At 51.9% G+C, this 23,563-nt stretch overlaps 2 protein-coding genes and 1 non-coding gene across 4 annotated transcripts in view; 2 read left to right on the forward strand and 1 right to left on the reverse strand.

The window, feature by feature from the left end:
- Wars1 (tryptophanyl-tRNA synthetase 1) overlaps positions 1-7,460 on the forward strand; it is a 33,445-nt gene extending 25,985 nt beyond the window's left edge. For both annotated transcript variants that reach the window (XM_027416394.2, XM_027416395.2), the window contains exons 8-11: positions 1,032-1,144; positions 1,314-1,487; positions 4,286-4,426; positions 6,015-7,460. In XM_027416394.2, the coding sequence (XP_027272195.1) occupies positions 1,032-1,144; positions 1,314-1,487; positions 4,286-4,426; positions 6,015-6,176 (590 nt within the window). In that variant the 3' untranslated portion in view covers positions 6,177-7,460. The remainder of the gene's footprint in view (positions 1-1,031; positions 1,145-1,313; positions 1,488-4,285; positions 4,427-6,014) is intronic.
- Positions 4,855-4,960, forward strand: LOC113835768. The gene has a single exon (XR_003485464.1). It is a non-coding gene; the product is annotated as a U6 spliceosomal RNA (small nuclear RNA).
- A 3,412-nt stretch (positions 7,461-10,872) lies between the features above and the next one.
- The window catches only part of Slc25a47 (solute carrier family 25 member 47), a 15,772-nt gene continuing 3,081 nt past the window's right edge, over positions 10,873-23,563 (reverse strand). The window contains exons 2-7 of the mRNA XM_027416384.2: positions 16,505-16,616; positions 14,307-14,350; positions 13,949-14,020; positions 13,279-13,461; positions 11,976-12,300; positions 10,873-11,678 (exon numbers count right to left, since the gene is read on the reverse strand). Coding sequence (XP_027272185.2) covers positions 11,398-11,678; positions 11,976-12,300; positions 13,279-13,461; positions 13,949-14,020; positions 14,307-14,350; positions 16,505-16,616 — 1,017 coding nt within the window. The 3' untranslated portion in view covers positions 10,873-11,397. The remainder of the gene's footprint in view (positions 11,679-11,975; positions 12,301-13,278; positions 13,462-13,948; positions 14,021-14,306; positions 14,351-16,504; positions 16,617-23,563) is intronic.

Raw genomic sequence — 23,563 nt, forward strand, 5'->3', positions numbered from 1 at the left:
CATTTAAAACACTCAGAGGTGGGTGTTCCACCAGACTCAGACAGGCAAGGCTGGCTGGAGTTCTCCATGCTGGTGTGATCCCAATCACCATAGGGCTTGGTAGAGCCTAGAAGAGTTACAGGAGGGCAGGTGGAGCTTCTGCTCTCTTGGGGGAGCCTTTCCTGGGCCCCAGTCTCTCTGCTTAGATTCTATATGGTGAGTTCCAGGCTACTCAGGGACCACAATGTGAGACCCTGTCTCAGATAAATAATTAAGTATATATAAAGAGAGGAGTTTTACTAACTACAGGCCCCTCCTACTCCTCCTTACTCTCCTCCCATGGCTTTGCCCCCCACATATACACACAGTATTTGCCAACTGTATACACATGGTTCTCTACATGTCTCTCTCATTCCAATATATTGGCCTTTGTAGGCCATCATCTTGAGACTTGTGCCTGGGCCTTCAGTTCCCTGTGTCCACCTTTTTGTGGTCCCCTGGACTCCTGTTTGATAGTTCAGATTCATTCCCAACAATTGGGGTCACAACATCCAGGGTGACCCACAATGGAGGTGATGAGCAGCTAAGAAGTGGCACCCTTGCCTGACACCCCAGGGTCAGTCCTGGTTCAGCTCCTCACTTGCTGTGTGCGGCTGTGGCAGGCTGTGGAAGCACCCTGCCCCTGAATGTGCGTATCTGTAAGAGGCAGGAGGTACTTTGCCATTGTGAAGAGTAGCAAGCTCCTGGAAATGGCCGGAGTGGTGTTGTGCCCTTAAGGGTGGCGCTGGTGGCCATGGCAGCCAGAGGCATTGAAAGGAGGAAAGTTGCACAAGAGTGCATGGCATGGACACAGCTGAGCACACTGAGAAATGCAGACAAGAAAGTGATAAGAGCCCTGGGGTAGGGCTCAACTTTTACTTAGCTCCCTTGCTGTGTTTTTAGGCTTTCTTTAGTCTGTTTCAGTGGAGGAAACCCATTGTTGATCCCTTTAACTGGATTGATTACCCAAAACAGCGGTTAGCCCAACATCTAAGAGTGTCTCCCTTCTTTAGGGAAGATCAGCTTTCCTGCTGTCCAGGCTGCACCATCATTCAGCAACTCTTTCCCGAAGATCTTCCGAGACAGGACGGACATCCAGTGCCTCATCCCATGCGCCATTGACCAGGTTGGAGGCAGAGCCGACTGTGGGAAGTGAATTGGGGCCAGCTGCGGTTGCAGGGCTCCCCTGGGGAGGGTGGAGGTGATAGAAGTGGTGAGAGAAGAGAAGTCAGTTTGAAACTGGCCAGAGCCTGGCCATTGGTCCCATTGTCTTCACCCCAGCCTTCTCCACCTAGGACCCTTACTTCAGAATGACGAGGGACGTGGCTCCCAGGATCGGCTACCCTAAACCTGCCCTGCTGCACTCGACCTTCTTCCCTGCCCTGCAGGGTGCCCAGACCAAGATGAGTGCCAGTGACCCCAACTCCTCCATCTTCCTCACAGACACAGCCAAGCAGATCAAGAGCAAGGTGAGCCTGGGAGAAGCAGGAAGCATGCGAGCCCGCTTAACATACCGTCTCACAGAACCCACAGAAATGCTTAATTCCACAGGACCGCTGCCCCCACCGCTGGGGAGCTGGGGTTTGAGTGGATCTGGATTTTGGGTGTGGGAATTTGTTAGTCTTTAATCCCCTCCGTGTAGGTAAGAACCAGCATTTGACACAGAAGCAGAGTCCTGGTAGTTTTCTGTAAAACATCATCAATGAAGCTGTTGTCAGTTAGAGTAGAAGATGACTCTCTGAGCATCAGATGGGCCAGGGCCAGTTACTGAGTTTCCTTTCCCTCAGTCCCTGCCAGGCCCTCAATAAACAGTTTGTGTATTGAGACAAAGGGTCAGTGTAGACCAGGCTGTCACAGAAATCCACCTGCCTATGCCTCGTGAGTGCACCACCATGTCTGGCCACCACGCCCAGCGGCTCTGTTTGTTTGAAGCAGAGAGTCCTACCCTGAAGCAAAGCTCCTACCCTGGCACTCTGCTCCAGAGTGAGGGCAGCAACTTGGGCATGGTTCTCTGGAATGCTCTCCTAGAAAGAACTGAGAAGTACCCCCCAACAGGACTGCCATGTCTGGTTGTGCCCTGTCTGGCAGGCTGTGAGTGCTTGGTAAATATTTGCATGTCAGCTAGAAAGTGGAACTAGAAAGGAGTTTGCACAGCCACATGGTTCAGAGCCCAGTGCTGTTGCTCAGAATTGAGCTGCCAGTGAGTGGGAGCCTTCATGGTTACAGGAAGTCACTGATGTTTCCTTTGGACCCAAGTTTGTGTTTGTGAGTTGGATGGTCTAAGAGGAGTAAGAGGAACATATCTGGGGGGTGTTATACAATAGTCAGAGTCCCTGCCAGGCCCCCAAGCCTTTGGAAAGTCCCAAACAGGTTCTGGTTGACAATAGGGACTTTTCATATCCAGCCCTTCCTCCGGAAATGGCTTGCGCCAGCCCTGCCTGTCGTGAGAGCTAATAGGATTGGGGATTTGGGGAAATCTTTCTTTCTCTTTTGCTTTTGCCTGAAACTTCCAAAATGCAGAAGGAGAAGGAGAAGTGGGGTGTGTGGCGGGGAACAAGTTCTGCTCGCTTTTGAGAAGTTGGTTTTTAGAAGTAGTTTGTGTGACTCTGGAAGATTTCCCATTCGTAAAAGCCAGCAGAGAGACAAGGGCTAGCTGAGGGGCCTATGCGAGATCAGAACCATGTGGGCCTGCAGAGGTCAGGGTCACCGGCAGGTCCTCTCCAAGTCTCTATGCCCACCTCGGGTGCTGACACAGTCACCCTGGCAAAGGATCTGCAGACAGCTCAGAGCCGGGCTGAGACACCACCAGCAGCAGAGTCAGTCTTACCGTGAGGAAGTCTAGCCTCTGGTTAACACAGCTTCCAACAGCCAGGGGCCCTGATTATCTTGGCCTATAAGTCAACAGGGCAAGGTGACTTTTCCCTCCACTTGTGTGTCTGGTGCCCTCCATCAGTTCAGTCCTGATGCTTTCCCCCTGGAGACTGCAGCACTCACAGCTGAAGAGCTCACCCCCACTCTGCCAGCCCGAAGCTGTGGCATCTGTATTTCTGACAGCCGCTCTGCGCCCGGGTTCCCACTGCCTACCAAGGCTTCATCAGTTTGCTGGGGCAACTCACAGAACTCAGGGAAACGCCATCTGTTTATCACAAAGCAGGAGGGTGGTGGGGTTCAGGTGTGGAGGGCACAGAACCTCCACCCAAGTCTGGACCCATTCGCTCTTGTGAGTCAGCAACCTGGAAGCTACGCCGTTCCCTGGGAGGATTGGGGAGATTCCCAGGTTCTAGGAACTTTGTCCCAGGACAAAATATTCTGACAAAACATGACCCTATCACTGTGGAGAGGACCTTAGCGCCTAGGCAGCTTTTGTAGGGTGCAAAGTCCTGGTGACCTTTACCCCTAGCTTTCATTCCTTTTTATTTATTTACTCACTCACTCACTTTTCTGAGCCAGATCTCACTGTGTACCACTGGCTGGCCTGGAACTCGCTGTGTAGCCCAGGCTAGCCTCAGACTCACGGATCTACTTGCAGAGGCCTCCTGAGTGCGAGAGTAAAGGTTTACACTACCACGCCCTGACCTTTTCATTAGTTCTTTTGTTTGTTTTGAGATGGTGTTTCTCTTTGTTACTGAAGTTGGCCTGGAACTCTTGAACACAAGTAACCCTCCTTCCCTACCACTGTGCTCGGCTCTGTTTCATTGGTTTCTGGGATCTGTTTGCTTGTTTTATGTGTGTTAGTGTTTTGCTTGCATGTTTGTCTGTGCTTCACATGAGTGCCTGGTATCCACAGGGGGCCAGACAAGGCCATCTGAAGTTACAGCCATGAGTTGCCATGTGCCTCCTGGGGACTGGACTCTGGTCTTAATCACTGAGCCGTCGCGTTAGCCCATCTGGGGCTTTCTTAACCACCTGACACATCACCCGTCCGGGTGGAGACAACCCTACAGGCCTTTCCTGCCACCACATGTTGAGAGTAGCACTTCCCTCAGCTGCCTCCTCCTGACCATGTGTACATGTATGTGGCCAAGGGCTGCTTTTTACCACCTAGGGATACAGCATTACCCGCCATCCTTTCTGCTGGTCACCAGCTCTGAAGAGGGCTTGGGCTCTTCCTCAATTTTTAGCCCAGTGTGCTTTGGTTTCTGGACTGTTCTGTAACTCAGTTGTCAAAGAACCGCTCTCCTGCCTCCCTGCCCTTCACCATGAGTCACTAGTGTGACCGACATCCAGGGACAGGGCAGCACTCTGACTGGCTTCTGTGCCGGTGCAGGTGAACAAGCACGCGTTTTCTGGTGGAAGAGACACCGTGGAGGAGCACAGGCAGTTTGGGGGCAACTGTGAAGTGGACGTGTCCTTCATGTACCTGACCTTCTTCCTTGAAGATGACGACAGGCTGGAACAGATCCGAAAGGTGAGTCTACCCAGCCCTGCCACCCACCCACATGAGCCTGACAGCCCAGCCAGGCCCTGTGCATTGCTAGAGCATCCTCAGTGGCTCAATCCATACAAGTAAGGTCAGACTTATTTAGACCTAGCTACTCAGGAGACCAAAGCAGGAAGATTATAGATTCCAGGCCAGCCTGGGCTACGCAGCAAGACGCTGTATTTAAAAAATAGAACAGGAGGCTGGAGAGATGGCTCAGTGGATAAGAGCACTACCTGCTCTTCCAGAGGTCCTGAGTTCAATTCCCAGCAACCACATGATGGCTCACAACCATCTGTATGAGATCTGGTGCCCTCTTCTGGCCTGCAGGGATACATGCAGACTGAATACTGTACACATAATAAATAAATCAGAGAGAGAGAGAGAGAGAGAGAGAACCTAAAAAAATAGAACAAGTGCTTGCTTCAGCAGCATACATACCAAAACTAGAACAATACAGAGAAGATTAGCATGGCCCCTGCTCACGGATGACACGAAACCCATGAAGCATTCCATATATAAAACAAAAAACTGAGTAAGATCACTCAGATTTTTAACCACGTAGGAAGAACCCTTGATTAGGTCACAAAAGTGAGAGCATAAAGAGGTCTGTCTTTCTTGTGGGGGGAGGAATGTAGGTGTCCCTGGTCCTAGGACAGCCTTTCAGTGAGCTGGTGAGGGCAAGCAGAGCCTTGGCCTTGGAGTCTTTTCCAAGAAAATCCTGTGGAATAGAAAACAGCTTTTCATACAGAAACAGTAGCAGAAAAAGGTTCGTGCACGCTCTGTCCAGCCTGGCAGCCAGGTGAGAATTGTTGCAGATACACTGCCTACTCTGTTAATTTCTTTGGTTGTTAGTGCTTAAGAATCTCACTGTGTAGCCTGGAAATCCATATAAAGACCAGGCTTACATTAAACTCATGACAATCCTCCTGCCTCAGCCTCCTGAGTGCTTGGGTTTTTGGTGACAGCAGAACCAGTGCCAGTTATAGGGAAAGAAAGAGGCAGTGAGGAGAGAGAGTAGTTTATATTCACAAGAAAAATTCTGAAAGGAAATATGCCATTCACATTAGTGGTTAGCGCCTGTGGTGTGCAGCTGGAGGCGAGTTTCCCCAGCCTTCTGCCACCTCAGTTCTGGGTCTTTGTTTTGTCTACTTGAAGAGCTGCGCCATTGGGAAGGAAAGCCATAAGGCTGGGAGCCGCATTCAGCTCTCCTTTCTCTTGTGGTGACATCATCGACTGTGATTATGCTTTCCTTCCCTCTGCTGCTCCCGATCCTTCCCCACTTCTTTCTGTATCCACTCCCTTTCTGTGTCTCGTTAGAAAACAGACTTCTGCGGATAATAACCAAGTATAATATAATAACTTAGAACAAAAACTAACACGTCAGAATTGGACAAAACAAACCAGAGGAAAAGAGCCCAAGGCACAAGAAACAGACATTTTAATGTCCTGTAAGACCCAGGTTACTGTGACCCTTTCAGCATAGCTCATAAAGGGACATAAGCAGAATTAGAGCTAAGGTAGGGAGGGCTGGAACACTCAGAGCCACTGCTTACAGCATCCGACTTCCTGGCAGGATTACACCAGCGGAGCCATGCTCACTGGGGAGCTCAAGAAGACACTCATAGATGTCCTTCAGCCCCTGATCGCCGAGCACCAGGCCCGACGCAAGGAGGTCACTGAGGAAACCGTGAAGGAGTTCATGACTCCCCGGCAGCTGTCATTCCACTTTCAGTAATGCTTTTTTCTGTGTGCATAGAAAGACAAAATCTATCAATAATCCCAGCCCCATCAAATCAGGTCACACTCCTGTAGGCTTCTTCACGTGTTAATTCCTGGACCTGGGTCTCTCTGCCCTTGTGCATTCTGGATGCTGTCTCTTCTGTGGTGTCTGTCTGCCTGGTGTCCACTGATGCTGTGTGGTCCCATAGCAACCCAGACGAGAGCCTCCCACAAAGAGCCCACACAGGACTGTCCATCCAGCAGCCTGCGGTTCCACATAAATTCCCAAAGTCTATTAGTTTTTTTTTTTTTTTAAGTGTGTATGCTGCACATGGTGGTACACACCTTATAATCTCTGTATTCAGCAGGCAAAGGCACAAGTTCTGTGCCAGCCTGAGCTACCTAGCAAGAGCCTGTCATTATTTGTGTTTGATTCTGAGTCTATGGAGTCAGAATGTGATTATTGCAAAACTACAAACTGCTGTGCAAAACTGATGAGGAGACATTTAGTGGGCAAAGATGCTGTGTTTGAGCCCATACCAACACACTCTCTCTCTCTCTCCCTCTCTCTCTCTCTCTCTCTTTCTCTCATATGATATATGTAAGTTTACATATGATATATGTAAGCCTTGCTTTACACTGAATAGGGAGTGCTCGGCTTTGTGCTGTAGGTGTAGCTCAGTAGTAGAGCACTTGCCTGTCATGCATGATGTCCTGGGTTCAGTGTTCAGTGTCACAGCAGAGGGTGGGGTGGGGGGTCATTCAGCTCTCAACGCTGCCTTTAACACTGATTACGGACCCCAGGCTGGACCGTTTCTGTTACCCTGAGTCTTGTGGGTGAAAGTTCAGGCTGAGGTTGCTAAACTCCAGATCACACATGTTCTCCACTCCAGAATCATGCTTGTTACCCTTAGTGTACTAACTTTTCTGAGAATGGCCCAGGGATGACTTCTCCTGACCATCACACTCTAAGGACAGTCTGTTGCCTTTGCAGATGCTTTTGTTTTGACACTTGACTGAAGTGGAGGGCAGCACAGACAGTGCGCTGGCCGTACCCCAGGCCGGTGGACTATAGCTAGACAGGAAAGAACAGCAGCTGCCCAGGCCCTGGTGTCCTCCCTCTGGGCTGACCATGTGTAGCAAGCCACCACTCAGAGTCTTGGCAAAGCAGAAGCCGAATCTCAGGGAAAGCCCCTGGTTGACGTGTCTGCCTTCTCTGAAGGCACCAAGGCCACTCATGAGTGTTCTGTTCTTGCATCACTTTCAGGCAAAAATAAACTTTATTGTGCTCCTGCCTTCATTGCTGTCTTCCACGCAGGCTGCAGACGTGCCTGAACTTACTGCCCCTAAGCCACACTACACACATGCTGGGGCTGTAGCCATTCCCCTTGTCAGAGAGGTAGGGGACAGGCAATGTGGAGCTGTGAAATCCCATGGTGCTTAGGGGCAGCCGCCCCCCCCCCCCGACTGTTTTTGTGCCGTCCGCTTGTCCTGAGAAGCTACCCTCTCCCTGCGACTGCTTTCCTGCCTTGTTTGATGCTCCAGCCACCTAAAGAGAGCATGGGCATGTGATGTCCTGTCTGCCGAGACCTCGATGCTCAGGGGATGCTGAAATGATGAGCACAGGCAGAAATGGGGCCGCTGGGGGACCAGGGGAGACCCAGTCATAATGGCGCCGCCCCCTTCACCTTACCCACCTGTCCTCATTTACAAGTGGGGAAACAGGACTTGGAGGGAACTATGACTCGTCTAAGGTCACACAGTGAATTTGTTACTGAGCAGTCTGTTCTGACTCAGCATTGAGAACACTGAGGTTCATACCCTGGCAGGCCAAGTGCCTGAACTCAGAGCCCAAGAGAGTGCCAGAGTATGGCATGAAGTTCATGCAGGCTCTTCTCGAGGCCCCGTCCCACTGGACAGGCCACACTGGCTGCTGTTGGCCAGGGTGGTAAAACAGATGCAGAGCACGGCCTTGCTCTCACTGTAATCCAGAATGACCAGAATCACTTGTAGTGCATTGTACCCATGGGACATACAGGTGTGCAGAAGACGGAGAGGTGTTGCTGTCATTGTCTACCCAGCCAGAGCATCTGACAGCTTAGCTAGGATCCAGACCCAGGGAGGAGTGAGCACCCAGGCCAGCCCCCCTCCTGCCATCAGCCACAACTTTGGGGGAGTCACCTGACTTCTTAGGAGCTCTATCTCCTCCATGTAAGGCAACAGAGGTGATATGAAAGGCTGCTGCCAGTCAGGGTAAGGGCAGGGTAGCTAGCTGCAGGCCGTCGACACCCACTGCTACCTTTGCTGAAACCAGCAGATTCTTGAGCTCCCTGAGAGAAAGGTTCAGCCTGGGGATGTGTCCAATACCAAATGGTCCAGAGACTTCCCAGGAAGAACAGCCTTCACTCTGAGTGGTGTCCACATCACGCAGGTGCAGGTGACAGCTCCCATCTAGAGCAGTATGTCCAGGGGTAAACAGGCCTTGGGGAAACTCCAGGGTCACACTATCACCCCTTCTCCCGGATCCATAGGTCTGCAGCCAGCACACCATGTGGGAGCTCTCCCCCAGTGTGTTACTTGGAACAGCCAGCCCCTTCCCTCTGATTCTTTACTTCTGGCAGCGGCAGGGAGGCCAGGGGGCTGACTTATACCTGGTATCCCAGCACTTGGGAAGCTGAGGCAGGAAGGCAATGAGAATTTGAGGCAAGCCAGTGATATGTAGTTGAGTTCCAGGCCCTTCCTGCTAAGTCACTTCCCCCACCAATGGCAGCCTAGAGACCTGGGCTGGGTCAACAGATCAGCAGTCGGGGTTAACAGGAAGCAGAGCATCTGCCATGACCCTGTGCGGGGAACATCAGAGGCAAGAGTGTGCTGTCTGAGCTCACCTCCACAATGTAATTAGTGACATGCCAGTTGTGGTGGTTCACACCTTTAATCCCAGCCCTTGGGAGGCAGAAGCAGGCAGACCTTTGAGTTTGAGGCCAGTCTGGTCTACATAACAAGTTCCAGGCCAGCCAAGACTACATAGTAAGACTCTTAAAAAAAAAAAAAAAAAAAAAAAAAAAAAAAACTGAGTGTTGGTGGCGAACACCTTTAATCCCAGCACTAGGGAGGCAAAGGCAGGTCTCTTTCTGTGAGTTCAAGGCCAGCCTGGTCTACAAAGTAAGTTCCAGGACAGGCTCCAAGGTGACACAGAGAAACCCTGTCTTGAAAACCAAACACCCCCCTCCAAAAAAAAAAAAAAAAGAATGAGTGGGTACCAGTGGCCCTGACAGAGTCGGTAAATTGTTAAGCCCTTTTATTAGTTGTCCTTTTCTAGGTACTGGCCCAGAATGTCCATCATCTTGATCTCTCTGAACTAGGTGAACTTTCAAGTTCAGGCACTAAAACTAAAAGGACTTCAGGATTGCAGTTCAAGAGACAAGGCGTGCTCAGTCGGGGTTGAAGCACGGGAGGAAAGTGGGAGAGCACACCAACACCTTTTTAAGAGAAACCTTACTAAAACCGGAAGAGAACCCAAAGGCTGAAGGACTGCTTGATCCAAACTGAGTGAAGAGAACACTTTAACAAGCCCACAGCACCCTGTGATGAGTACCTCTTCACAGACCCGTACTGATTTCCACGAGGACAGTAACTCTGAGGATACAGGGAAAGTAGTCCATACTAGCTATATCTTGTGTGTGTGCCTCTCCTAGATACCTGCCGAGGGTGACTGGACCAGCTCTCCCTCCAGGCTGCAGCTGGAGACCTGCTGAAATCCTGTCCCTGTAGAAGACTCCCAACCCCACAAGAAAGCTCTCTGGCTTTCATCATAACCAGGGCCTCACTGCAGAGCTTCTGGTTCCCCTGTTCACCAGAGGCGGAGAGGTCCTGGGCAGCTCCCAGTTTTGAGATGGAACAGATAAGCAACCAGCCAGCTGGCCGGGTGCCATGTCCTGGTAGGGAGACCAGAAGACCTTCCTGGAGGAGGGGAGGCATAAGAGATGACATCAGGGTTAGGAGAGGCCTTGCAGGCAAGGGCCCTGGACATAAAGATCTGCTGCCAAAGGACCTGCATGACAAGAGCAGACCCAGGAACATATCCTGCCCCTCCTAGAAACTGGACAAAGAAAATGAGACCATTAGATGCATGCATGGCCAGGCGTTGCATGTGAGCATGTGTGACAGAGCTGGGTACCAGCCAGCTTTACCACAGGGCTGTTCTGTCAAGACCCAGTGGCCGACGCTGTACTGCCATCTTGACCCCCAGCGGCTTGTCATTGGAAGCCACAGGGTGCCCAAAGAGGGAGTTAGGTCTCAGAAGCACAGGCAGATCCCACTGTGTGTGAGAGGGGTGTGAGGGCAGACACTAGCCTACCCTGCTCTCCAAGCCACTGGCTCATAAGACCTTTGAATGGTTACCCCGCACTTTCTCACCCTGGGTGCAGAGCTCCAGCCAGGCGTACAGCCTGGTAATGACACAGATAACAGACTACACCGCCCAAAAAGTAAAAAAAAAAAAAAAAAAAAAAAAAAAACACCATGCAGGGTTTCACAGCCACCCTCTACATAATGAGCATCTGGCTACTCAAGAACTGTGGTCCCTCTTAGCCATCAGGGTCAGGGTCTCACACCACCTCTCCCACCATGAGCCGACAGGATTCACAGTGACGCACACCGGATGAACACAAGGTAGGAAGACCAGTACCCCACAGATCACACAGAAGCAGCGCTGAGCAAGCTCAGAAACATTTATTGACAGCCACTCGTGACCCAATTTCCAGGGTCTTCGTGTGGCAAGCAGTGTGACTGTGGGTACCCAGTGAGGCACCACACCAGTTCCTCAGCCAGTGAGGACAGCCTAAGACGGGACAAGCCCAGCCTGTAGCCAGATGGCTCAGCTTGCCGTCTGGTCCCTCGCTTGTCTCTTAAGAGGACAGCGTGAATCCGTGGAAGTTGACTGGAACTGTGGTTGGCGAGCACTTGGTGCTGGTGAGGGTACGCTCTGAAGCCATGGGTGTAGACAAGCTAGTACACTCAAGAATGAACAGTCGCTCGGTGACAAATGACTCCAAGTGACAGGTTCTCGTCCAGGAAACCTACACAACCTTGACTCGTGACTTTATGGTCAGCAGCTTGGCAGGCCTCACCTAAGTCACTGCACAGAAGGCCCTCTGCTGTCCCAGTGACAGCCCTGTGGGGTCCTAAACCCACCATGCCTCCAGCTGCTGAGACTGGCTGCTACTGACTGGTGGCCCCTATGTGCACAATCGCCGAGTGAGCCGAAGCACAGCCTCATAGGCCACAAAGACCACCATGTTGACAGGAAAGGCACGGCAGCAGTTGAGTGTCAGCCCCTTGAAGAGCACCCTGGGGCCCTCCTCCCTCACACTGGTCACCACACAGTGCAGGAGGCCCCGGTAGCGCTGCTGGCCCTGCCCGTCCGCCTGCAGGCGTGACTTGATCACATCCATGGGGGTGGCCACGGCCCAGGCCAGGACCCCAGCACAGCCTCCAGCCACCAGCACACCTAGGACATCTGCAAGAGAGACAGTGACCATACCTTATTGCAAGCTTCTCAGAGACAGGACCCCAGCCCAGGACATCTCACTAACACCAAGTCAAGAAAAACCCCTCTATCACAGCCGTGTGGCCTTGGACACACACACACACACACACACACACACACACACACACCTCAGAAACCCTACTTGAAAAGTAAGGCAGACACATATAAAGATGCTTAGCTCGATTCAGTGTTGCGAGCTGCACTGTGCAGATTCCTCTCCCTGGCCCCATCCCACTTGGTCAACCCCACCATCTGCCTGTCACTCACCTGGCCGGCTATGGCCAGCAGGGGTGAGCCACTCACAGAGCATGGCATAGGAGAGAAAGTAAGTGGCAAAGGAGTGACCTTCACGAAGGAGCAGAGCTGAGCTGCCCTTGTAGAGTCCCCGAAGTCCCTCTTCTCGGGCCACTGTGACTAAACAGTGCAGTGGTCCACGGTATGCGGGCCTGGGCTCCAGACACGCAGCAGGAGCAGGACACAGAGCAGGGGCCATTGATGTCCAGGTGGCTGAGGGCCGCCGCTGCTGTGTCTGAGCTTGGGCCTGTGTCTGCAGGCGGACCTTGGCCACCTCAGTGGGCGATGTCAAGAACACCTGAGACAGGGAAGAAGCATGATTAGGGCATGCCTATAGCCTGCCCACACACTCAAAGACCCAGCCTTCCCATCGGCTCTAGGACCCAGTGCTGAGAGCTGGCCCCAGGGTGTTGATGGTGCTGGATTGAAAGCCAGCTCAGCCGAATTAAGGCTGAAGCCAAGGTCTCCTTCATCTCTCCTACCTGGGAACACTACCTTGACACATACCGGGTGCTAAGTAAACGTGACTAAATTCAAGAGCATAACTGACACACACAGTTGTTTGCACTGTAGTCATATTTCTAAAGGCATGGCATGGTGGTCACTGTGGGACTCAAATGGATCAGGCTGCACTGGGGTCTTTACACCCCCGGTCTCGCTTAATTCTCATCATACCTCTTACAGATGAGATGGCAGCTCAGAGAGGCTCAAGAGTCAAGCCTGGCTAGCTAGGCTTATCGGCCTTTTATCTCTGCACTGTGTGTAGCGGGTATAACACTTAGCCCCTCAGCCCGTGGAGGCTCTGATTAAGGAGCAAGTGAGTGATTTATCCACGTTCCATCCTGGCCAATGAAGGACCTCAGCTGCACCTGCCTGCCCTGTTCCCATCTGTGGTGCCTGATGGTCTAGCTCCACTGAGGATGAGGGATGCCAGTGTCCATGGTAACACAAGGTGGTGTTCAGGCATTTGCTGGACACCCTGAAGATGGAGACCTCCCAGCTGGTTGGTCAGAAACATCTGAGTGCTGTCTCACTGGGTCCCCACATCCTGACGGGGGTCTCTATGGCCATCCCCTCCTCTCCACTGGAGCATACTAGGAGGGACACCAAAAGGAGCCTAGGCCATCCCAGGCAGGAGACTAGTTCCTCACCACAGTCCCCATGCCCTGTAGGCTCTACCTTCACAGAGCCTCAGTCTTGACACCTGCTGGCAGACATGTATGATTCAAACTACCTGGGTATCTCTGATGCCCTTCCGCCCTCCGCTTCTACTCACCCGGACAAGGCCAGAGACACATCCTGAGAGCGTGATATCGGCCTTGGTGGGCTTGGCGTCAGTGCTGCCGTACCGGAAGCGGCAAAGGTGAGCCAGGCAGTGGTGGTAGGTGCCGAAAGATACAGATGACACCAGGGACACCGTGCACACAGGCAGTGAGAGGCCCCGGTAGAACCCCCACACCTAGTGGATAGGGACCAAGTAAGAACAAGACCCAAGATAGACTCTGGGACACCTGGGACTGACCACCATCTCCCTTGCCACTGATGATGCCTCCAGACACCACCCTCGGGATCTTAGCACTTGCCCTGATGTTTGAGGGCCTGAAGAGACAGCTGACTGGCCATGATGGTGGAACCAACATGATGCTCAGTTGATCCCTGCCTGCACCAAGTCCCAAGCTCATTTGTGTAAGGGTCCCCAAGACCTTCCCCTGGATGGGCTCCTCCCTGGCCTTCAGAATCCCAGGCTCCCCTGTGTCCCCGCCTCTGGAGACAGGGACTGGTTCTGTACCATATAGGGTCCCCAGTGCTCAGAATTTGGGACTGGGGATCCCGGGACTGGGCACAGTCACACCTGTTTGGAGGGCAAAGAGGCTAGGGCTGAAGGGGAAAGGCACTGATAAGTCCCAGCCCCTGATGCCACCCTACTAATCACGCCCCAGACCTACCCGCTCTTGACGATATGTGTCCCTGATGCAATGCCAGATGCTTGTGTACTTGGTCTCAGTCTGGATCCTGACCTACAGGAAAGGGAGAAGGCTTCAGGAAGAGCTGTCCCTAGGCCTGGGGCAAAGGCAATAGAAGCCCCGTGACCGTCAGGCATACTGCTTTAGACTGAGTAAGGACAGTGAAAAGAGACCCCTGAGGCACAGGGTGAGAGAGACTGACAGTCCCAAGGGCCATAGGGAGCCATTGAAGGTATTAGAGTAGGAGAGGTCTGAGTCCTGTTAGCATTCTAATTGAGGACCAGAGCCGTGTACAGGAGCCACTGAGTGTAATCTAAACCAAGGTAGGGCTTTGCTGTACCTTCACTGTATCCAGAGGGTAGCCCACAGCAACACCGCAGACTCCTGCAAGGCAATCAGAAGAACCAGTGAGGCACCGGGAGGTGGCCGTCAGCAGTGAGAGCCCGCCCATCCCAAGGGGGATGGGGGCCTTAAGCAAGCCCCCTTCTCCAACCTCCCACTGCCCCCACCTGGGTTCCTCCTATCCGAGGCCGAGAAATCAAGGCCCAGGATGCACCTGCCAAGCTTGCTAACTATCTCCCAACCCCTTTCCTGGCCCACCAGTGCCGATCCCCATTGCCCAGGCCAAGGACATCCCTCAGCCACCCCTCTGACATCACATTTTGGGAGAACGTCTAGTTCCGCACTAGCTGACCCTGTCCCTGAGCCAGGCAAACTTCGCCCTCAAGCTTCACCTGTGCAGGGTTTGTGTGGGAGCCAGGTGGACACCCACATATTACAGGAATGGGGGAGGAACACATTCTAAGTAAAGGCCAAGGGAACAGCCCAGATCCCCACCCAGGTCCCTGAAGGGCCAGGATCGCCTGGAACCACAGTCAATGTGTGTGGGACAGGATCTGTTTCGCTGCTGTGGTTTGGACAGACAGACTCCCCCAGAGGCCCATATGTGGGATTGGCAGAGCCCACAGGAGGTCCTTAAGTCACTAGGGTCACATTTCAGAGGGGACTATGAAATCGAAACCCCCTTGCCTTTTGACTTCCTGGCCAAGAGAACTCCCTAAGTTTGTCCTCTAACACTCACACCAAGGCCCAAGCACTGGGGCCACCTGGTGGTCATAGTCTCGGGAACCACCCGCTAAGTAATCATTCTCTGCATTGAGTAGGTTAACTGAAGACAGTGGGAAACAGGGCTGCTGACACCTTGCAGAGGGGCCCGTAGTGCCCACCCTGGCTTTGGACCAGGAGATCCACACTCCCCTCCTAGCCCTGCCAGTCCAGCTCCAGCCTCCACATCTAAAGCCAGCCTAGCCTTGAGGAAGCTGAGGAGCCAGTCAGGGCCTTGGGATTTCTAACCTGGAGCAAGGATGCTAAGGACACCATGAAGGATGACAATGCCCGTGGGTTGTGTCCTGGGATGGGTTCAAGTAGAAGACTGAATGCCTGGGTGGGGGACCAGAGGGTATAAAGCAAGTGCCTGACAGGAGACTTGGCTAGAATAGCTCTCTATGTCTCTCAAACACCTCGCCAACTCCTCTGTATCCCTTATGTATCCCTCAAAGCCCTCACCAACTCCTATCTGTCCTTCAAAGCCCTCCTTTCTCAGGCCTTCCTACCGTGCTCTTGGTTGCCTCTGCCTGGAAACATGTTGATCAGAACCTGTGTCACCTGGTCTTGCTGCTATGCCCCACATGCCATGGCCACCTCTACATCTAGAGTTCTTAAAGGAAAGGCATGGGTCTGAGTCCCTGGGACCTGGTACCCAAATCAAGCACAGAGCAAGGACCCCATCACTAGGGCCTTTCCTGTGGCTATGACGAGGGTGTGGCCTTCTGTGGTGCTAACATTCCAAGAGGCAGCCAAACTTGGTATGGTACAGCTCAAGACCCCAGACAACCTCAGGCAGGGCCAGGACCCAGTCTTCCAGAGACTGGTTCTGTCTTTCCTTTCTGGTCCCCAGGTTGTTTCCAGCAGTGAGAAAGCCACCCACAGCTATTTCACAAGCGCTGCAGGGCCAAGGGTGCTTCACTTAAAATAGCTACACAGCCTGAGGATCGATGGCCCATGGAGTCCCTGTGGGCAGCCACCTCTCACCTCTGTCACCTCTCCCCAGGAGAGAACAGTTTCAGCCATCAGGGACCAGATGTTGGTAGGCATCAATGGACCAGAGAAACCACCCAACCCGGCCTGCTCTATCTTTTAGTTGCCGCTCCCTGCAACAGAACTCCTGGGTGTACTATTCTTCACACGAGCCTTCTGTCCACCCCCCAGAGCTCATTCACCCAACTAAGGACCCCAGCCATCTCCTAACCTCACAGGGACAAGTTTCTGTTCCCAAGCCAGGGATCCCTAGATGCCTCTGCATCCTGCCTGAACTTCAAGGCCATGTGTGGGGACATGCCTCTCCTTCAGCCTCCATTGCCCACACCCGGGGGCCGCTCGATTCCCAACTGCCTAGGGCTCTCTCCCCCTTACCACACACACAAAAGCACCATCCCCAGCTCTCCCCAACTCCTGCGCCCCTCTATCCCTGTCTCGTACCTCCAATGGCCCCAGCAACAAAATCCATGGACAGCGTAGGAAATGGGAAGGACTCCGGTCTCTCTCTGTGCCACACTGGCCAGCTCCTATCAATTCCGCAGGTCAGATATAGCTGTGAGAGGAGGCGGAGACAAGGCTGCAAACAAGCTATTTTGATGCCCACATTCACACAGCCCGCAAGGATCCCGGTGCCAATGACCCCGGCATCGGGAAAGCATGTGAGGGGTCATGGGAGACGGCCAACCCCAGACGCAGGTCTGCCTCTATTTCCGGTTTCAGACTATGCCTGGCTTCTGACGACTCACAGTGACTGCATAAACAGTGACCACCCCCTCGTATGTGTACCCCACTTTACAGTTTACCTCCAGTCCTGAAAGGGAAGGGGAGCAAGGGCCTCTTCTAATCATGGAGCCACCAAGACCCCAAAGCGGACTTGCCTGAGCAGCCACTATCTTAGAGCCATCTTCTCTGATAGCCCTTGAGGGAATGCAACCTTGTCTCTATGGCAACCTTGCTAGTTCCTTTCAGAGGCCCAGTGACCCAGGTTGCAGCCCTACAAAGTGACCTGGGGGCCAGCCTCGGGGTCAGAGTGATGCAGAATGGAGGGAAGGGGATGGTGACATGGAGCACCCGGCAGTTCTTTCTGGATGACCCTAGGTTTAGGGCAGCAGGGGGCCACGTGTCCACCTGTTTTCCTGTTATCTGTACACGGCCTTGAACAGGCTATTTTCAAACTAGGGATGACCCCTCACCCCGGCAGTTAGTCTGCTTTTAGGTGAGTAGGCAGTGCTAGCTGCCACAGCAGAGGCCAGAGGGCAGAGGGCAAAGAGGAGACAGAGAAGGGACACTAGAAGTAGCCTGTCCAAGGCTAACCTTGTTGTTCATCCAGTAGAGCGATACGATTCAGCATGTGACTAGAAGCTGACCTGTCTGCATTCAAATCCCAGCTCTGCCACTTGGCTTTGAGACAAGCCCTTTGGCCTTCCCGTGCCTCCATTAGGGCACCCACAATCTGTGAGCACACAGAGCAAGCTCCAGCTGTGTTCCTGCAGAATTGCCAGCCAAATCCATTCATAGAAGCAGAGAGAGAGGGTCTTGAAGGAGGTGATGGGTCTTCCCTGGAGAGGCAGCTGGGCCAGAAGTTAGGCCCTTAGTTAGTGAGGGAGCCTAAAACATACACCTCTCGCAGGAGAGGACAGGGCCCCTTCCGTCCCACATTGCCAGTGGAGTAGGGTCATCCACCCTGACACTGCAGCCCAAGGCCTCACAGGTATCTGGACGTCTTTCTCTCTCTGCCCCACATCCAGTCTTGGTGTCCCCTCCTCTACTGTCACAGTCAGGACCATTGGCCACTGTCCACCTGCTTTGCCCTAACTGTCATCACTCCTGGACAGCAGCCCAGCTGTCCAGGCTCCTGGTGCATGCAACCAACACATGCCAGGTGTCAAACAGTGAGTCACCTTGATAAACACAACAACCTAGTCCCCGCCCTGGAGACCTGATGAGCTGGCAGTGACGCAGAGAGTCCTAGACAGACAGGAAGAGCTCAGAGGTGATTGCAGGGACTGATGTGGTCAGTAGTACATGACTGTCACTATGAAGCAGAGCAGCTGTGACAACCCACCGGACACTCTCAAGAGAGTGGACCTAGTAATGCCCCTAGCGAGGCAGGTTCCTCTCTCCACCCCAAGATTACTTAAAAAGAGCCCCGAGCACACAGTGTCAGAAACATGGATGGCTCGTTGCCTCAACACACAAGTCAGTTCCACTGACTGTGATTTGTCGGGGTAGCCCAGATTTTACCTAATGGCGTGGCCATCCGCAATCAGATTATTTTATTCCAATCTTAGTTATTAATATTAGTTCTCAGTGACACATGTGACACAGTAATACACACACGCATGCACACTGATTAAATATGGGCTCACCAGGCAGTGGTGGAGCACGCCTTTAATTCCAGCACTCAGGAAGCAGAGGCAGGCGGATCTCTGTGAGTTTGAGGCCAGCCTGGTCTACAGAGCAAGTTCCAGGACAGCCAGAGCTACACAGAAAACTGTTTAAAAAAAAAAAAGTGCTAGGGAAGGGTCACAAAGAGGCATCAGGACAGCTTTCCTGAGGAGAGAGCTGAGGAGGACCCGGGAAAGCCTGTGGAGATCAGGGAGGTCGTAGATGTCCGGTGCACGCCTCTGAGGAGGCAGTTTGAAGTGGGCTGTGTCACAGGCAGAGAGCACTGTGCTTGAGCTGAAGCAGGGGACAGGTCCAGTCCTCACTGTGGCAAAATACCTGGACAAGGCTGTGGTTGAGTGACAGGTCACTCAGTGCGCCCGCCCCGTCGTGGGTGTACCTTTTCAAGATCCAGGGGAGGAGCTTCATTTGTTTAATGATAAATTCATGAGTCTGGTGTTCCCCAAGTGATTTGGCATGTTCACAAGCGTGATTCCTTAGCAGAACTGTTGTGGCCCTAAGCCACCGCAGCCATGAGGTTCTGCCTGAGTGGGGGAGCATGGGCTTGGAACCTGCTAGCAACCCAGCGACGATAAAGACCAAACACAGGCATCTTGTCATCTTTAGAGAGCTCTCAGTTCCATACTATAAAACTAGAGTCTCGTGTTTATTTAGCATCTTCTTGGCTGTTTCTTAACTATGGTTCCATGGCTATGAGGAGGCCATTTCTGTCCTTCTATTGGCTCCTAACTCTCTGTCCTCACATGTTACTTACACTCCTAGCAAGTGTAGGCCTATTCAGATGCTTAGGCCCATAGAGATGCAAACTAGGAGGCATTCTATACTGAGGCCATGGTAAACAATAGCAGACCTGCTGGCACCGGGATAGATGACTGCACCTGTCTTAGGAGGTTCCCTTCAACCTACCAGGGGTGCCAATCATGGAATCTGTCACGGTCTTTATCACCACTGGGTTGCTGAGGTTGGGCTCTGAGGTTTCAAAAGACCATGCCAAGCCCAGAATAAATCTCTCTCTCTCTCTCTCTCTCTCTCTCTCTCTCTCTCTCTCTCTCTCTCTCTCCCTGTTTCCTCTCTCTTCTCTCCTCCCTCTCTCCCTCTCCCTCTATCTGCCTGTGGCTCAGCTACTTCTCCGGCACCATGTCTGTCTGTGTACTGCCATGCCCCCTGCCATTGATGACAATGGACTTGACCTCTGAAGCTGTAAGCCAGCCTCCAATTAAATGTTTTCTTTTATAAGAGTTGCCATGGTCATGGTGTCTCTTCACAGCAACAGAATAGTGACTAAGACATGGAGTAACTCATTGCAGAGTTACATCACAATATAAATAGCTGGCTGACAAGATGGCTCAATGGATACAAATGGATACAGATGCCTGCCTGCAACCAAGACTGACAACTTGAACTTGATCCATGTTGGAGGAAGGAGAGATCTACTCATCGCGTGTCCTCTAACCTTCACATGTGCACACAGACACACGCACACACGCACATGCACACACACACACACACACACACACACACACACACACACACACAAAGTGATTTTTAAAAAATTTTTAAAGGTGACTTTTAAAAAGCATTTATTTATTTATTTAATGTGCACTGGTGTTTTGCTCGTGTATACTCTGTGTGAAGGTGTCAGGTCTCCTGGAATTGGAGTTACAAACAGTTATCTTCCATGTGGGTGCTAGGAATTGAATCCAGGTCCTCTGGAAGAGCAGCTAGTGCTCTTAACCGCTGAGCCATCCCTCCAACCCCAAATGTAATTTTTCTTAAAGAGACAGATAAACAGGTTGAGACTTCCCAGCAGCATAAAAGCCTTTTGAGTCTCTCATAAACAACCCCAATCAACTCACTGCTTCCCCGATCTGGACTTGGGTAGATTCTTTCTTTGCTCTACTGGCCTGTCTCCATCTGGAATGAAGAGGCATTTCTTTACATTTCCACAGGAGAGCCACGTGACTCCAAGGAGAGAGGGGAATGAAAGGTAAGGGAGCTGAGGGGAGGGACTATGAATTGGGAAGGAGACACCTGGCCCATCGTGTTCTCTCAGCCACCATAGCCTAATTTCTCCTGCCCTTTGTCTTCTGAACGAACATGCCCAACTCACCAAAACTACAACTATCCCCCAGAGTGCACCCTGCCTCGTACTGATTCCTCATTGGCTGTAAACTTCTCACAGACATTCATGGTCTACACTGGCCTTCCTCCACAGCCACAGTATACAGTTCAGGGCGGGCTGTTCTTTGGGTGGTTAAGTGAAGATAGATGAGATCAGAGAGCAGATGGAGGGGCTAGATGAAGAGAGAGGCAGGGAGAAGAGGGATGGACGGATGGATGGATGGGTGATGGGCACAGTCCATGTGTCTGTTATCTCCTTGTGTCTGTACTTTACCAACTAAGCCAAGAAGAAGGTAATGATTCAGGCTTACAGGCTACCTGCTAGCTTTCAGACATCCTCTCTGAGGTCAGGAAGACCTTTACAGGGGCCACACCTAAGAGGTGAACCTTACCCTCCATGTTTTCTACCTTGCCTGCCACAAAAGCCTGGTGGAGCAGACACAGAGCTCCACAAAAGAGGCAGTGCAGAGGGTACGTAGAAGCTGACCTCTCTGCCCGGGGCTGCCCCGAAGGCTGGGCAGGGAATCTGGGGAAGCTGGGACACTGCCTAAAACCCTGCAGAAGTTCACAGAACTCTTGGTTCCACGACATCAAACATTGTTCTCCAGACTTCTCCCTCAGTTTCTGGAGCTGCCCAGGGCTCCCTTTGGCTACATCTGATATTCATTGAGTGACATGCCTGCTATGACAGTGACCAGACTGGGCTCGGGACCCAGAATCCACCCTGCCAGCCGCATCTCCCTCTTCCTGCCACCTATGGTACCAACTCCAGCTAGTTCTACCACACCTCAAATCAAGGTTATGCAGGGAACACTGCCCTCCAGGGCCTGTTGATGCTGATTATGGGCTGGGAACAGTCTGCTCCAGGCATCATCAGGCTGCCAGTATGCCAGCGGGAGCCCAGAGGGTATGCAGACTAGACTACATGTGGCCAGACACCCGTGAGAGACCCTCATGACCTTCCAGTTCTGGGGTACCTCCAGCAGCAGGGCCCCCCTAGCCTATTTGTACTCATCATCAAGTCATTGCCATATAGTAATTTATACCAAGTCCCATGTTGAGTTTCTGGTGTCCGCTGGCTTCTGAAGGCCAAGTGGGTTCTGAAATGGGCCAATATAGCCTCTGGTCAACCAAGAGCTGACCCAGGGGAACTGTTGGAAATGCAGGACTCCCACACACATATACCCAGGGCTGGGAAGCTTAATTATTAAACTAATCCCCATCCTCAACTTCCTGAAACTAGAGGATCATGGGTAGCAGGACAACAGCAGAGTGGGATATTGTCTGTTCCCTGGTTCCTTCCCCAGCCCCGAAACAAAGGCCCACATTGTGCCAACCAGGACAGCCAAGCAAAACCAGGCAAAGCACCCTAGAATTCTGACGCATTGTCCCTCAAAACCCTTAAGATGTGCGGAGGAGGCTGGCTTGGATGCATGCTGCCTTTCCTGCTCCGGGGCTGGGAATCTGATTTAGCTCTGCAGGAAATCTATGCTTGACTTCCCCCTCTTGAAAGCCTGAAGGAGTACTCACTTCAAGGCACATCAGCCAGACAAACCAGTTCCAGCCTCCTCTGTGGCTGCCTGCCAGTCTGAGAGAGCCACTCTTGCCCCCCAGTTGTTCCCTACCCCTAAAAAGCTGGCCCCTTCGAGCATTTCCCTGGCTCCTCAGGGTGGCCTACTGTCTAATTGATACGAGATCTTACTATGTATCACAGGCTAGCCTTGAACTCATGGATGACCCTACTGCTTTAGCCTTCTGAGTGGAAGGCCCTGCTGGACTGAAATTTGGGTCTCCTTGTGTCTGTACTTTACCAACTAAGCCATATCCTCAACCTCTTATCGGACTTTTTATTTTATATACGTTTTATTTATTTTGGGGGGAGACACGCATGCCACAGCACTTGTGAGGTCAGAGAACAGGTAATGGTAGCTGGTTCTCTCTTTTTACCACTTGCGTCAGTCTCAAGAACCAGATTCGGGTGTCAGGTACCTTTACCCACTACTCCATCCAGCTGGCACCCCTTTTGCAGGGATTTGTTGTTGGAGAGTGTTTTTCTCTACTGTAGCTATGAAGGCTGTTCTTGATTGTCAGCTTGACCACATCTGGAATGAACTAAAACCCAGAACTGGAGGGCACATCTACGAGGGCTCTCTGCTTATTTTGACATGGGAAAATCCACTTCGACACAGATCCTTTGAGGCGGGAAAACCCACCTTTAATCTGGGCCACATCTTCTGCTGGCAGCCTATATAAAGGACACGGAAGAAGGAAGCTTTCGCTCTTTGCCAGCTTGCTAGCAAATCCATTCTTTCACTGGCATTAAAGCCTACTTCTTTGGAATTCCAGCATACCCTGAAGACCAACTGAGACATCCAGCCATGTGGAATGAGCAACTATTGGATTCATAGACTTTCCTTCATAGACAGCCATTGTTAGATTAGCTGGACCACAGCCTGTAAAGCCTGTAAATCATTCTAATAAATCCCCTTTCTTTTCTCTTTCTTTTTTTCCTTCTTTTTGTTTTGTTTTGTTTTTCGGGGCAAGGTTTCTCTGTATCACCGTCCTAGCTGTCCTGGACTCACTTTGTAGATCAGGCTGGCCTCAGACTCCCTGAGTTCCACCTGCTTCTGCCTCCCAAGTGCCGGAATTAAAGGTGTAAACCACCACAGCCAGGCATAAATCCCCTTTCTATATTTAGAGAGATTCATTCTATAAGTTCTATTCATCCAGAGAACACTGACTAGTAGCTTAGAACTCACTATGTAGACCATAGTTGGATTTGAACTTGGAAGAGATCAGCTCGCCTCTGCCTCCTGAATCTGGGATTAAAGATGTAAGGTATGTAATCCAGCCTTTCAGGATTAAAGAAAAAGGTGTGTGTGTGTTTGTGTGTGTGTGTGTGTGCATGTGTGTGTGTGTGTGTGTGTGTAAGATATGAGGACATAATCCAGCCTTACAGGATTAAAGAAAAAG

This window comes from Cricetulus griseus, chromosome 5, assembly GCF_003668045.3.
Source record: "Cricetulus griseus strain 17A/GY chromosome 5, alternate assembly CriGri-PICRH-1.0, whole genome shotgun sequence".
NCBI lineage: Eukaryota > Metazoa > Chordata > Mammalia > Rodentia > Cricetidae > Cricetulus > Cricetulus griseus.